The sequence below is a fragment of the Gymnogyps californianus genome, chromosome 2 (assembly GCF_018139145.2).
Source record: "Gymnogyps californianus isolate 813 chromosome 2, ASM1813914v2, whole genome shotgun sequence".
NCBI lineage: Eukaryota > Metazoa > Chordata > Aves > Accipitriformes > Cathartidae > Gymnogyps > Gymnogyps californianus.
The window spans coordinates 121,254,081-121,270,647 of NC_059472.1; the positions used below are offsets into that span (position 1 = coordinate 121,254,081).

The 16,567-nt window shown below is 44.5% G+C and overlaps 1 protein-coding gene across 5 annotated transcripts in view; it reads right to left on the reverse strand.

The window, feature by feature from the left end:
- Positions 1-557: 557 nt before the first annotated feature.
- The window catches only part of POMGNT2 (protein O-linked mannose N-acetylglucosaminyltransferase 2 (beta 1,4-)), a 33,604-nt gene continuing 17,594 nt past the window's right edge, over positions 558-16,567 (reverse strand). For 2 of the 5 annotated variants that reach the window (XM_050891229.1, XM_050891231.1), the window contains exon 2: positions 558-2,859. In XM_050891229.1, coding sequence (XP_050747186.1) covers positions 1,031-2,767 — 1,737 coding nt within the window. In that variant the 5' untranslated portion in view covers positions 2,768-2,859 and the 3' untranslated portion in view covers positions 558-1,030. Of the gene's footprint in view, positions 2,860-6,374; positions 6,525-9,488; positions 9,513-9,532; positions 9,620-16,567 lie in introns of those variants that run through there. The other 3 variants (XM_050891228.1, XM_050891226.1, XM_050891230.1) reach the window with 3 other exon arrangements.

Consider the following 16,567-nt stretch of genomic DNA (forward strand, 5'->3'; position numbering starts at 1 on the left):
CAACCCCTGCCACACTCTCTGTCCAGCTCAATGCCATGGCACCCACCTACCTGTCCCCTGCCTGACTCTGCTTCCTCCCACCAACATCCAGGAAAACCCGCGCCCAGAAAGCTTCCCTTTGCGACCACCTGCCTATTACTTAGCAAAGCATGTACCTGTTAGCAGCTATTATCAACAGATTATTCTGATCAAACACCAAAAAAAGGATTTTCTCGAGCGGATTGCTGTAAGTGCAATCTTTACCCCATCACCTCTTCCAAACCATCCCCTTCCTTTCCCACAGACCTGTACGTAACTCACAAAATGAAAACATCTTAAAACACAGTAAATGATTTTATCCACTCCATCCCTTCTATCTCCTTCCTGCTACTCCAGACTTTTGCTATTGGGGTGCAGTAAAATCTGATTTTAAACATGAAGCTGACACTGTGGTCTCATTCTCTTCAGCCAAAATATGAAAAATAAAAAGCTACCCATAGACACATTTTATCACAGCAATAGATAGATCTATCACAATAACGATTTTGACAGATAATAAAAAGCAAAAAAATATCAAGGAGGTTTACAGCAGTTTAATGAAGGCTCTTGTACCAAATCTTGAACTCAAAGTTACAGTCAGAGTTATTGAAAATAATAACTTACAATGACAAAGCTGATGAGAACTGCCCACCTAGCCATGGAATTAACTGCGGTTTAACGCTGTGCTTAAATACTCACCACACAATAGAAACGAATTTAAATCACGACCAAGGTACACACAATTCACTTCCATTCTGTTTCCAATTACATGTATTCAGCATGTAATTTATCCTCTGGAAGTTACTCTGAAGAACACAGAGGTTTTTATTTTTTTTTTTTTAACACTCACTGGAAATAAATACCATTTAAAGAATACACGTGGAGTGCAATAAAATGGACACTTAGGCACTGGTACATCTAGTCCTCTTCAGCCCTCTACAAACTACAAGACAAGTTTTAAACCACAGATGGAGTGGAGAGCAGGGCAGAGCTGTACAGGTAGCGCAACAGGTTACGTACTACACAAGAGCACATCTGCAAAAGGTCCCAGGAGATTTTTGTTGAAGATGCAGCGTATCCACACCAGGTATATCGTGAAGGGCTTAATGTTTTCTGAGAAGGTATGATTCTGATGGGACAATATATAAGGCATGTAAGTGTTTTCCCCTTGCTCTTGTATCCATACTTCATATTTCACTTCTCTGACCTTGAGATACTTCAGGTTCCAGGGGATCTGCCAGGACACGGCAAGTTTAGCTTCGCTCGTGCCCTGGACAGAGGCTTGACACTTGGCATCCCTCACTTTGCCAGGGTAGAGGCTACCAGACCACTTTGGCTTCTTGGGTCTGGGTTTAGACTTCACAGTCTGCCTGATCACATGGATGAGAGAAGGGATGTTCACCTTCGTGTCCTGGTAGGCACGGAACAGCCACTCAGGGTTGCGGCAGCAGAGGTGCCGCGGCACCTCTGTGCTCTTAATGATGCGCTCTTGCTCAGCTTTGTCCAGATGAGCAATCCCACCCTGATCCCAAGGTCTGTCTGGGTAGGTAACGGTGTCTTCCCTGTCGGTGTTCTGCCAGGCAATGTACTGCAGGTCCATGCCAGGAAGGGTTGCCAGGGTTTTGTAAGGGGTATAGTGTTCAGGGTTGATAGCGTAAGGAAAGAGCTCCACCACCGTGGCACCTCTTGGCAGGAAGAGAGACATGACTAATTGGGCCCCATGCATGCTGACCAGCATGGACGCATTGCTGATCAACCGGACGATGTCAGAAAATGAATGCTCCTCCAGAGAGACGGTAATGGTTTTCATCTGAAACTCCTGAGCGAGAGCCAAGATTAGTTCTGCCTCATTTAGGATAAGTCTGTTGATTGTTCGACTGAACACCACAATGTACTCCTCACTGGAGCTTTCCTCCAAGCTGATGTTCAGCTTCTGCATCATGAACTTGGTGAACTGCCTGATCTCGTTACCAGAAACCAAGATGTTGGCCTTCGGTCCTTGTGGCTGGACAAATCCATACTGGTACCACGTGGTGATTTTGGACAGTCCCACATACGATTTGGTAAAGCAGAGGAGCCTGCCCAGGGTTTTAAGCTGCTCCCTGAGGAGCGGCTGCTTGTTACTCAGTAACTTATAGAGGTCAAAGTGAACACCTTCACTCCACCCTTCCATGAAGAAGAGCCGTGCCTCCAGATCTAAATCGGAAAACTGCTGCATGGTGTAATAAATGGGGAGGAGGTCGTCATGAAAGACGTGCATCAGGTTGTCTGGGTTGAACCTGTTAGCGATCAGCGCCACATCAGGCACAAAGACTGGCTTTGGCATAAACTTCAGCGCAGCAGCTGGCAGCTCCACAAAGTTGAAGTACTGGGTGTTGTGGTCTTCCACTGAGGAGAGGTCAAGCAGAGCTGGCTGGAACCTCCGGGAGCCCAGGTTGGGCAGCATGACCGAGGAGTTGCTGTGAAAGTAGACAAACTCCTCAGCCTCGGTAGAGTAGCAGAGGGACTCAAAGCGGCAGATGCGGTCGGTGTGCATCCTGCCGGTGCATACCATCCTGGTACCGTCCTCCACCAGTGCCTGGAGAGCTGCATGGTAGTCAATCTGAACCTGAGAGAGTTCCTGAGACTGACGTGTGAGGACCAACTCCTCTTCGACCATGAAGACATGCTCTCGCAGTCTGATGTATTTCCACAGCACAGCAGCGAGGACAGACACGAGCAGGGCATTAAACACAGCTGCTATGTTCATTCTGTAGTTAGATCCTAGCAAGATGACAGGTGGGGAATGCAATGGAGAGGGAACACATCATTAACACTCCTTGACATGGTGAGGGCAAAGACCTGTGGAAAATAAAACAAGAAAGGAACCATTTAAACATCAGATTTACAGCTCCACCATAAATCACATTTTATGGACTACTCAAGAGAGTTTAGGCTTTTTTCAGTAATTTTTCCCCCTTCCAAGGAACAAGGGAAAAGAAGAAAAGAGCGCCAAAGCACTACCCAAAACTGTAAAAAAAAAAAAAAAAAAAAAAAAAAAAAAAAAAAGGCAAACAGAACTGGGAGCTGCTCTGCAGGAAGGCTTCCTCTCTCGTTTTCATTTCTACCCTTTTGGAGAAGAAAAAGTAAGAGTTTGAGGATGAGCTCTATGAAGCTTTGTCAGAAAAAAATGTTATGTTCCCTGGGACTTTGGCTCACACTGCTTTTTGCAGACCACTCCAACAGTGAGAGGAAAGAGAAGACTGCAATCACTGGGCCACTCACACAGGGCTGGGGAGACCTAGCTCCTTCTCTTGATCTGCCATAGGCCTTTTGCATGCCTGCGAGTACCCAACTCTGCCTCTCCCCTTTACTGTGCAGATAATAATAGTACAAGGAGTATTGCCAAGTATAGATTTTTCTACACTCCATTCCAATATGAAATGTGAACTGGTGAACATAACATTCACTTTAATTTTATTGGGGGGGTGGGGGAGGACTTGCAGGTCTATGGACTGCCCTGTGGGAGACTCCCAAGTCACTCAGTCATTTCTTTGGCTGCAATCCAGGATCAAAGGCTAGGAGCTGCCATCGTCTTCCAAAAGAAATACTGGCATGGGAAAAAGGAGAGCTCTGCTCTTTATGCAAGGAACTGATGTTCCATTAAAGCAATCAAACCTTCATTTAGTGAGAGTCTGACTTGCACCAGTACAGCCAACCCTTATAGAAATGGGAAGGTAATACATTTGAAGTGTTTCCAGTGTTGGTGTTTTCCCATCCCAACCTGGGAATCTTTTCTGTGCCGCTCCAAGGCCTCCCTGCTTCTTTTTCTGTTATGGCAGAGATCCTGCCACTGTTTTCTTTCTATGTAGAAACACTACTAGCTTGTATCAGAGTATTGATTATATTTTCAACTGTGAACTTCAATTGAGATATTGATTCACCTACAGTATTTATGGGCTCCAATTTTCATTAAGCATCAAGGTTCACTGCTAGTCAGGCTGTAAATAATTGCAGCCATAACTCATGGGGAACTTTAGGAAAGGAAATTTCTGATTGGTATATACCTGACTAGACTGTTTCTAGCTGCAGTTTTTAAAGGCAGCAATTTAAACTCCCTTTGATACAAGTTTGCAGGGAGGGGAAAAAAGCAATGTCTCAAGCACATGTTCTGACATCCCAAGCAATAGTCCCTTAGCATATTAACCCAGAGATGCTTGTTCTTATATGGCAGTGGAGGAAGACAGCAAGGCATATTTAGGACCAATGCAAACACCTCCTCTACTGCCAAGGGAGATCTTTTGAAAAGAGATATTGCAGCCTAAAAGCTTGATCCTGCAATCTGGTTCATGCAGCCTGGAATTGAATGGAGAATCATTCATGGAATTCATTGAAGTTAGAAGGGATCCCTACAGCTTGTGAGATCCCAACAGCCTGCGGGATCCCTGTCTTAGGAAGAACTGAAAGTATGTGGGAGACTGAATAATGCCAAAGAAATGAGTGCTAGCTGTAAGCCACACAGATTCAAGAGGTGGTCTCTGGGGATCTGAGCAACAAATTCATTTCAATTTCAGAGCAGCTCTAGCTACTCAAATGAAACAAAAATGAAGTCCACCTCTTTTCGCAAGTGGTCTGAAAAACTGCCTCATTTAGCAACTCCCCGAAAGCAAGCAGCAAATTAAAAAGGTGGTGTTTTGATTTCAACCATGGAAAAGGAAATGGGAAGGGACCCAGAGTGGTCATCTAATTACCAGGGCAGGATCAGCTCTCCCTAAACCACTCCCAAAAGATGCTTACCTATCTCATTCTTAATAGTCATTCATCATTCATCTCTTCAGCCAGTCTCTAGCAATAAAGGCATGAAGGACTGTGATAAACTCTTTCCTAACACTCAGCCTTTGCTTCCACCACAGCAAGTTAAACATGGTCTTGTTCCAGGTGCCACAGATATCCTGCACAGATGAATGATGGCTGTCACATCACCTCTCAATCTTTCCTTCTCTGTAACAGGGGATGACTGCTGCTCCTGATGGCTTTGCAACTCTCAACGATGGCTGTTCCATGCAAAGCCTTGAATGGAAACCTACTGGGGACAGCGGTACATCACTCAGGCTCTGCTAATGCAACCAAACCAGTCTTCAGGAAAATAAATTTTTGATGGGGACAGATCTTAAGTTATTTTGTTGGTACCAGACTTCCAAAGCTTCATTTTACTTCTTCACTATCTTTGAAAGACATCTAACGATATCATCCAACTCTCCACATAACCTCTCCACTACAGACCTCTCATCTTGTGAGCACAGCTTTAAATGACTTCAGCAGCAAGGAAAGGACTGAGCCCAAGCAGCCACGTGCAAAGCCTGCTAGTCAGTACCTGAAGGAGACCTTTAACAATCAAGTCCTCTGCCACAAGCACACACTTCATTTGAAGGCCAGTCTGCGGGCATTGTGAAAGTTAACTATTGCAGGGCAAAAGAAAAAAGCACCCTCAAGTTCAATGGAGTCAATGCAAGCTGCAAGAACTTGGCAGAGGGGGGAAACAACACGGCCTCTTTATTATTCCAGTATGGTGGGGAGAGTGTGTATGTGTAGGTGTTTCAAAGGCATCAGAAGCCAGCAGTCCATAAAAACACCACTGATACCACCTGCATTTCATGGGCTTCTCAGTGGTGGAGAGCTCCGCCAACCATTACAAATCCCTTGAGCTGAATAGGCCTCCTTGGAAACAGCCTGTTCTGATGTTTCACCCTTGACTGATTTGTTCTCTCCCCTCCAGCCCCAAGGGAAGGGCATAAGAGGCACTTCAGAGATGCAGCCTGATGGATGTGGCCAATGTTCAGAGGTTAGCAATTTTCATTTCAGACTCTGCTACAGCGATACCTGCTAAATGGCTACAAATGAACAACTCAGCTTTTTAATAAAAATCACCTGCAAGGCCCTCCTCCATCTCTTCCCTCACTGGAGCTCTTTCACTTTCCTGCACTTAGCTGAAGAGAGTGTATGTGCTTTAGCCAACCAGGCGTCAGGAATGAATGCTAAAAGCTAGCAATGCTAAAGGAATCCATCTTTATTCCTGTTCCTTGTTGCCAGTTCGTAAATCCTGGTTCATGCTGCTTGGCTGAAAGCTGCTTTTGATGGAAGTGAACAAGGGGACGTGGACAGGAAGGGGTGTCGCAGGCAGAACTGAAAAGAGAATTTCACAGGTACTCAGGGAACTGTCTTAATTCTTTGCCTGTTTTCCCACATTTTATCATCCACCTTTTTTTTAATCTGATGCTTTCAGTGAACGCAGACCTTAGAGAACTAAATCTTTGGTCCTTCAGGGAGTGACAGAACATAAACAGGAACAAACCATCCTGCTGTTTGCTTTTACATACCCAGGAGAGGCTGCACCAAAGGGGTGAAGGCAAGCAATCACTCTCCATGTCCCCTGGTTCCTCAGTCTCCCAAGCTGAGATCAGTCATTAAGTGTTGTCAGCAGCAGCAGTCTTGGGATGGGAAACTTTCCTAGGAGGCAGCAGGTAACTCTGAAATAGGTGAAAGCATTTAGTCTTCCACCTGAAGAGAGCTGCTTCACAATAAAAGAAACTTTCATTACTAAGTCTCCCTCACAAAATGGGTCTAGAGATGCCACTCCCCTCCCACGGTGTCATCAGAGAACATCTTAAGAACTGAAAAGCACTAGCCGAAGTGGCAGGCCAGACACACTGCTTCTCCTTAAGAGCAGAGTCCTCTGTGCTCTTTCTTTCTACATATAGGTCAGCATCTAGGCTGTTCACACCCCCTGTTGCTCACAGACAATCTCCTCCCCATCCCTGCCACACTTATCCACCCTCTCACTTCCCAGTGACACTGGGATAACCACTGCTTTGCTCCATGTGAGCAATGCGTCCCAGTTACCAAGGAAATCACATGGACTGACTTTTTTTACTCTCTGCTTTGAAATGCTAAAGCACCATCCTTCAGCAACAGAAGATGCGACAGCTGATAGACTAGAGCCTAGCCAGAAGAGACATGCACGTAAAAGCAGCACAAAGCTTGCTGGCAGAGAGGCAACGATGCCCCATGGGAGGGGACAGGACATGCCCTTGAGGGCTCCCAACAGGAGCGGGCTGCAGGGGAGAAGTGGGAGTGAGAGAGGTAGACAGAAGTGGCAGATCTCCCTGGCAGCGATACTGCCAGGGCAGCAGGGCAGCTGACTTACAGCGCCACATGGTCAAAGATGGGGAGCTCAACACACACACTGGTGTAGGGGCAGCTCAAGACTTTGCAGTGGAAATAAGAGCATGTCCTGAGGCTTGCAGCTCAGCCACAATGGATGCTGCTCCAGAGGTTAAGAGCCTGTGGGAGAGACTCTGGTTTTGGTCAGCTCTTCTTTGCTCTTTTTCCAAAAGAGATCACAGGCATGAAGAGCTTACCCCATTCTCTTCCTCCACCCCCCCCTCACTTAGCAAAAGGGTCACAGCTTCATCCTCTCAGCCTAGCTACTGCTTCTCTAACTAGCACTGACTACTGGTGAGCAGGTAAAGCCTTCAGGAGCATGCATCTGGTGTGTTCACCATGCACTTCTGGCAGAGACCTCGAGCATCTTCCAGGTCCGTAGTACTCTCATGGAAGTTTGGACACAGTAGCACCTTCTGCCTGTTAGCTGCTAGTCATCTGATGTTTTAAACATCCTTAGGAAGTGGGAAAGCAACAGGACGCATAGATGGAGACACCGCTCTACATCTCTTGTTAACATGTTGAGGAGATCAGAGTGGGTGGGATGGGAGAGATGAATTTCTACTAATAGGCAGTTGGCATAAAGGACTGTTTGGATTCATTTAAGAGACGAGTTTTGTTGTTCTTTTTTTAATTGTGAAGCTAGGGTAGGATGACTCACTACTTTAAAGCTATTAATATGATTGACAATGTTTTAAATCTCTTCTCCATTTTAAAAATTACAATCTAGGTAAGAAATTGGGAAAAAAGCTACAAAGTCCACACAATAAAAAACAACAACCAAAAAAAAAAAAAAAAAAGACACAAACATACACTACTAAGACCCCCAACGGAAAAAACCAAGAACTTGATTAGGGAGAACAAGGGTCACTGGGGTGAACAGCATGTCTAAAGGGAGACCACCTAGTCCTGCAGGTATTAACAAAATGAGAAGTGCTGGTTTTGTCTACTTAGGCCTTGCCAAGCTTTTGTTACCAACTGCCCAAGCACTTTCCAAGCCAGTGCTCAGTTTTCCAGAGCTACAGCAGGCTAAAAAACCTCACAAAGTGGAACAAAAAGCATGAAGGACACACATTTCCAGAGAGCATCACCACTCTGTGCACAGTGAGAAATGCCTCTACGCGGAGGCCAACTTGGGTTTGGCCCAGCTGACCAGCTCCCGTGCAGAGCCTGTCAGTTGTGGCAGTGGTGTCCAAGCAGAACCACCTCCGCAGTTCCCAGAAATGTGGCACAACTGGAAGTGGACTGGGGCTGCTTCTGCCACAGGACAGGGAAGGAGTCAGGGCACAGCCATATGGGCAGGAAATGGGCAGGGGACCCTGACCCTTCTTCTTGTTATGGCAACACAGTGGGAGGGGTGGGAGCAGATATTCCCTCCTCGAGGACATTTTCCCCATTAGCACTCCCTACCCCCGGATCCACCTCTTGCTAGACAGGCTTTCCAGGACTAGTACAGGAAAAGAAAAGCGTGCAAACATGGCATTTCACACTCCCCCTGCAAAATGTCTTCTGTTCTTTCTCCCATCCCTGATGCAAGAGGCTTAGCTAAGGATGCAGTATATGTAATACATGCAGTTTTAAATACCTCCTTCATTCATGCTCAAAGCAGAAGTTGCTAGAAGGCAACTTTCCTGATTGGAAGGAGGGGGAGTTAGGATTCGGCAGCCAAGAATTGGCTTTTATTCTCATCTCTGTCACAGATTCCCGCAGAACTACAAGCAAGTCAATCCCCACAGCCCAAAAGGCTGTTATCTTATTCACTGTATTTATTTAATGAGATACATATATCTTTCACAGTACATATCACATTAAAGAAAGGATGGTACACTGAATGATTGATAAACTGGAACATTTTCTTTGTAAAAAGCAGCCAAGTGTAGAAGTGCTGACTTCTTAAACTAGAAAAGAGCCAGATTCTCGAAGGGAGCAAACCCAGCAGTTAAAGATATAAATATCATTAATGAAGCTTGATACAAAGAGGGTATATGAAAAATAAGAATACCTTAGCTCTGTAGTCTCAAGTAGAATTTTAAAAATAGGACTTTATTCAGAAAAAATAAAATCAAAATATAACAACATATTTTAAAAAACCCAGCTGTCTCACAAAAACCTTAGGTATCTATAGACAGTTGTGATCAAAATTAGGTTTCTCTTCGGTTTTTATGGTTTAGCATAAGTGAGGAATAGAAAGCAAAACTGTAAATCTTTCTATACAAGACTGCAACCAAGGAGACTGAGGCTCTATGCAATGGTCCCTGCTGCAAACATACCTTCAATATGAACAGGAGAATATCGGTGGCTACTGGACACCTACCAGTTGTGCTTATGGACAGAAAATCTAAGTTTTCTTCCATTTAATTTCAGAGTCTGTGAGAGTTGGGACAGGAAGAGATCCAACCTGACTTTCACATTGACGAGCAGCCATTGATTTAATATTTGTTGATACTGCTGTCTTGATCTACAAAAGAACAGGTAAAAAAAATTCCAACACTAAACAGTCAATGCACATAAGCAAGCCACAAAACTGAGCTAAAAGTATGAAACTAGAAAGAATACTTGGGCTTTTAAGTTCCATGTTTCTAAGATCTCTTCTCCATCCAGAATGACATTGAGTATGAAATCCTTTCCCCAAAGAAAAACTAATCCTGATCTCCAGAAAATTCCCCTAAATAAGATGCATTTCTGATAAACAAGCTTGAGGTGGGAGATGTAAGAAAAATGAGCTAAAAAAGAAAAAAAAAAAAGTATTTCTCTCAGCCCTCAAGTCTTCACCTTCTGACAGTCCCAAGCCTAAAGATGAAAACCCAAGGTACTCAAAATAACTGTGGCTAGACAGAGGGGGAAGCTTAACAGACAGAGTTCATTCCAGCCGATCTTTGTTCACTTGAGTATCCCATCGAAACCTATCAGGTTATATTGGCATTAACAGCACTGTCACATGAGTAAAAAAACCTCTCCTTTTGCCTGGTCTCTTGTTTTTAGTCTGTAAGCAAGATACCTTTGTCAGGAAAAAAAAAAGTGTCAGAGAGCAGCAGGTTTATCTTACTTCAGTGGTCTACCTAAAGCAAATACGGAGCGGGGGTGGCTGAAGGGAAAATTTACTAATGCCACAAAAGTGAATTTAAAAGAATATGATGCCAAATCCCAAAGTACTGAACAAGACGAGCTTCAGCCACTCCAACTATGCCTTTGGGCTTCAGCTGCCATTTGTTATTCTCTGTATTTTACCTATCCTTTCTTTCTCTATTCTCCGACGGGAAGAGTACCTGTGTTATTTGGATACTGGGACTGGTGCTTAACAGCATTTACAGCCTGAGCTCTTCCCGCTTCCCATCAGCATGGTGCCCGAGACCGCTCCCATGTGCTGCAAATTCTAAGCAGGAGCCGAAATTGTTCGGAGCACAGCACAGCCAATAAGAACAGCGAAAATCCCTCCTTGGTTACCACAAGCTCTACATTAGCATGTTTTTAGGGGAGGGCAAAAAAATAAGTAATCCCAAAGCAGCACCTGTCCAGTAAGGAATAAATTTCTGAAAACCTACAGAATTTAGTCCAGATGAAAGATGTGTTCCCCATGAGACTTTTGTTTAAAAATGATAAAGCAAACCACCAGTCAAACAAGAGGGACTACAAAGACATGGGATTACAAATGAACTACTGACCTCCTTCCCACACATGCACAGCCATAGAGGAGAGATTCAGTGTGAAGTTGCGGGCGGGAGCAAGGAGATAGCATTAAAAAACATGCTAACCCCCCCCCCCCCCCGTCCAAGTACACTGCAGCCAGGAGTGCCAACAAAACTGAATTCAGAGCCGTATGTGATCAGCACAGCAAACAGAGCACAGTTACAATAACACCCAGCAAAGAAACACAGTAATTCAGAGCATCTGCAACCTTTTTAATCTTGGAAGTACTATCACTGGTAGATTAGTGTTTCAGCACATGCATGCATACCTGGTGTTGCTAAATAACAGGAAATGCTATCCAGTGCCTCTCTTTCACAGGAGAAAGAAAAAAGAAGACACCTTAAAGCTACGCTTTGCAGGGGAATGAACACTCTCCAGTCCTCTTCTTTCCCCACCACCATAAAGAAAAAGAAAAAAATCGTATCTAACAGCTCTCAGCACAGTAACCCGTGCACCATCTGCAGACTGAACTACCTTTCTCCCCCAGGTCTGAGCATGCTCTGTCTGTCGGCAGTCTCCTATCGCTCCAGCTGGCTCACCTCAATTTGTTAGCCTCCCAGAGGTCAGCCTTGCATGCAGGATGATTTGCTGCAGTATTCCTGCAAATCCCCAACGGGCAGCCACACTGAAACAAACACCATCGTGCTGTTTCACAAAGCTGAGCATGTCTTGGGAGACAGACAGCAAACTGGTTTGGGGGGAACACATTTTAGAAATCCTGCTTTTGAATATTATTAATGCCACTACTACTCCAAACACTTCACACAAGAACAAAACAACAGGAAAGAAGGGCAAAAAATGCCCCTTGCTAGAGGACGTGAAAGCCACTTGGCATGCTTTCTAGCAATTCCCTTGGCACCAGGGAAGCGATTTCCCAGCTGTGATGGTCAGCAAATGGCTTAGTATTGAACAAGGCTGTGAGTGCCCTCCTTCAGGGATCCAGGGAACCATATTTTCAAAATGAAGTTATCTTTTACGGTGGAAACAAGTATTCCTAAATACAAAGGCACAAAAATGAGCCAGGAACTTATAAGAGAGTCTCTTACTGCGTACAAGCTGAAGGTCATGGAGGCAAAAGTGTCTTAAACCAATCTTCTCAGCAGAGCTTGAATCTGTGGGGACTGAGCAGCTTCTTGAAGATGGCACAGGCTGTACTGACTGAGAACATTCAAGTCCTAATCCCACAACTGGATCTACAAGCAGGATCAGAATATCAGCCCAATTCTGCCCATGGCACTCACCAAAACGCTCACGGCAGGAAGTCACACCACTGAACACAGTTATTAGGAGTGAGATCTCAGCCCTGTAGGGACATACTCACAGGTAGATCACAAGCAAACATATGAGACTTGCTGCAAATGTGTTGTCTGTATATTTGCAGGATACATCTTGTTGATTATCGAGAGACTTTTTCCTTTTAAGTGAGACGTAACAGGTGAAATAAGAATGATGAAAAAGAAGAAAAGTTCTCTAACACCCAATGTATACCCATGTCTATACATTCAGACTAGAATAGACTATTTCAGTTGGAAGGGACCTACAATGATCATCTAGTCCAGCTGCCACACAGATACTTCAGATGAAGAGCAACCATTTTACATAAGGAAAAAGAGAAAAGAATCCCTAGGTTTTTGCTCATGGCAGTAATTATCCTCACTGCCAAAATGAAGAATTTCAAATGGCTCTGCATTAAAAAATGCAATTAGGTAAGATATGGGGTATTCAAAACGCTCATCTAGGAGAGTCTGGCAGCTACAAGTGTTAGCATGTTACCTAAACTCTCGCTCTAAATATGCGTCACAGACAAGCTGGTGTCTCCAGCTTCTTACCCTCCCAAATCATGCTGGAAGTCATCTGAGGGAGGGGATAAATGCATTTACAGCATCTGTTGTGGTTCACTGTACTATGGAGTCTGCTGCCTGGGCTGGTTACTGTTGACCAAGTCTGCAATCATTCTGTCCATGAACACCCCCTGCTTACTGTGGGACCCCAGCCCTGAGAAACCGTCTGTTTCCATGCAAGAAGGCAAAGCAGCCCTGCCAAATTAATCTGTGATAAGTGACAGGCTGAAGCATTTGCAGGGCAGTGAGGGACGATACATTTTGAAACACAGTAGCAATAAAGCACAATACCAAGTACTGCAATACCCTACAACTTTGGGGCAAGGATCCACCAGCGTCTCAAATTATTAAAGGTGATGGGTCCCTCATTCACCATCAAGTACCCTGACCTTACTGAAGTCAGGACTCCCCCCTGAGGGAGGCCACTGCATGGGGACAACCTGCCATCAAAGATGGCACTTGGGTATTTCCTCCTCCCTCCCAGGACATGGATCCACTGCCTCAAAACAAGCATGTTCCTCATCCAGCTTCTCCTGCCTGCTGCAGCAGAGGCAGCCCTTTCTCCAATATCCGATGAAAACAGGGTAGTCCTGAGGCAGAGATCTGGCAGAACTGGGAGGCACAAAGCAGCCCCAGGAATATCACAACTTGTCCCGTGCAGTACACGGGACTGCTAGCGTGAACACAGCCGTCATCAGAGCTGAGAAATGTGGGTGTCATTCAGCATCACACATGCTTAGAACACAGTAATACCACGGAATTTATAACCTTGGGTTTCTGACTGCCAGTTAAAAGACAAATATAGAAGAAAAATAAGCTGAAAGAAACAAAGAATAAACCCAAATAACATTCTGCAAAATCGACAAAAGGTTCTTGACAAAGCTAGACCTTCAAAAATGAGCCTGCCAACATGATGAACTAACACAACTGTTCTATCTACTGAAACTAGGGCATCACAGAAGTAAAACAGACATTTTCTCATGTCCTGCTCTGGAGTGCTGCTTTTACACCTCTGCCTTCTTGGTACAGAACAAGCAAAATGGTTCTGGCCCACCTGGAAACATTAAAAACCACTAGGATTGACAGGACAAGGTGCCATCTACCTCAGTACCCTCCTTTCCAGGCCTGTGCCACCTCTTCCCACCAGCTCAGGGTGGACTTCGAACTACAGCATGAGCCTATGCCTGTCCTGAGAGGATCTCAAAGGGACACACCGGTCGGTCACAGCTGCTTGGGGGAAGTAAATAAAAAATAAATTAAAAAAAAGAGCAAATAGAAGAGATCCCCTCCTTGGCAGGCCCAACCAGTGTCCCCAGCCTGTCCTGTCAGGACTAAGGATATCGACTCACCCTTCTCTTGTTAGCTCATCTCATTGCCCTCTGGCCCCTCTGAATGCAAAGGTGCTGCTTGTGTAGAACAAGTCAGATGTTTTTCCTCTGAGTTTTGAAAGCTGAGGAGTGGAGTTAGATTTGTAGCTGACTTCACTTGAGAAAACACATCTTGACTTTGTGTTTTCCGCATTTCGGAAAGCCTGAATGAGCTTGCATGACCTAGCTTCCACTGATGCTAACAGGAGCCTTTCCATTGACTCCACAGACCTTCAGCTCTGGTTAGGGACTTTATCAGCGGGACCCCTGATAACCCAGAGATACCATGCTGGGCTCTTTATCTTAGTCAAGCTTTGATTTTAATGGAGAAGAAAGTACAATATTTACAGACTGGTCTTCTATTTATGAATAAGCTTCTTCTCTATTCCTGGAATGAGGTATATGCATATATTTCACAGGTCCAATTTATCGCATGACATGGAGTTGGATAGTTTAATCCCAGTCCTGAAGAGGGTCCTATTGTCAATCTGCCACACCACAAAGTAACTGAACAAAACTACATCATTAAAAGGGGGAAAAGCCATAATCAAATAAATGCAGCAACTCTGAAATAATGTCTATGACTACTGCACCATAAGGCACTAAGTGTGGCAGTCCCAAGCTCTTCTCAGTCAGCACCACCAGCCTACTGCAAGTCGGTGAGGTTTGAGTAGGTTGTCTTGGCTCAGAACTAAGAGTTTGATAAATATTTAATACCCCTCATAAAGTTGCAGCCTCCAAAAACAGCACCACAAAAGAAAAACAGTTAACATTTTTAGAACTTCTAAAAAGCAGTACATCACAAACAAAACTCATCAAACTAGCAAAGAAGTCTGAATAGATCCCTCTTGGTTTAGGACTAACAAAGAGCAGGTAAATCATTATTTACTGAATCTTTGCCTTCCACGTATATGTTGCAGGCGTGCCTGCGTCACTCTGAGTCACAGCATTTATTATTTATAGTCCCAGAAGTATGCTCTATAAGAAATTGTTCTTCCTGCAGTGCTTTTGAACCAAAAGTGCATCTCAGTTTGAGAGCACAAAAAAATTTCATGCCTGAACTGACAAAAAAAAAGTCCTTGTATTGATAAATACACAAGGAGACAAAGGAAAGCATTGGGTTTCTGGACACCAGGATCGGGACTCCACACACACAGGATGGCATTTTGATTCTGCAGAAACTAACATTAAAACTGATGCCAAAGGACCAGGACTTCAGCCAAATATTGAAAATTCCTAAGCAAGAATACACTTTGACAGGGAAAAAGGTATTTTTTGAAGAGTATTTCAATGGCCAAACCCCACTTTGCTCAACTGCTTCAAGCATGACATACTCCCAGGCTTAAGAGTTGTAGGATGCAAATTTTGCATAAGTATTAGGTTTACAAAGGTGTAAGTATGATCAAACACACTTTACGCACACACTTAGGTTACATGTCTCTACATCAACCTGACAAATTCACAGATATTTATTCTCCTCCACAGATATGTGCATATTTTATACAGATAAAATATATACTTGCTATGGAAAAGCACACTAGCTATCTGAATTTGTCATATGCTAAACTATTCACTCTAACAATCCCTCCATCCCCATTAGTAACCACCCTAGCAGCACTGCAGGGACATACTGGCCTGCTCCTGCAGCTGTATGCAATGTGTGTTCAGATGAATGGCATGGGAGAGTCACCTGCTAATTCCCAAGGCAGGAGATGGCTTCAGTAGCTGTTCTGACTCAAGCTAGGTGTCACTTGTGATCTTTTAGATTCCCATTTTGTCATCAGTAATGACAGGTCAGCAGGGTGACACAGATAAACCAATTCCCTCTCCTACAGCTATACCAATGTGTCTGTAAAGGAAGCAGAGATAATTCATGCTCATAAGAGCAGCTTGGTAAGTAAATGATGTTCACCTAGACTGACATGAGAAACCAAGGGTAAAACATTGTCTGCGAGACCCCTAGGTATTGCTCATGGCCTCACCATGGTGCTTCCCACAGCCCACTGCTTGTTAACTGTTTTCGCCTAGGTGGCAGTAAGTTCATCTGCCCTCTCTCAGATGACACTTTAATGTTAGGCCTTTATCACCACAACATCACCTGAAGAAACACATCTTCCATTTTACAGATGAAAAGATTGAAACTGTCAAAGGGATCTGGGTAGGACACACCACACCAGCAGCCACCAATACGGTAGCAGCTTCCTGTGAAAAACCCACCAAAAATCAAACCCTCTTGTGTACCCCAAGGTTGTATTCATCTCCACGGGCTGCAGGGCTAAATATAGGAGCCAGGGCTTGCAATATCACAGGTGACAGTTTAAACATGACAAAGGACAGGGATGATTAAGTTATCAGCTCTGTCACTGTTGCTCTGAAAGAGCTGCTGGTGGAGCAGCCATAAGCCTAACATGCTCTGCTCCCAGCACACCTTCCTCCCATCTTCTATCCCCATCC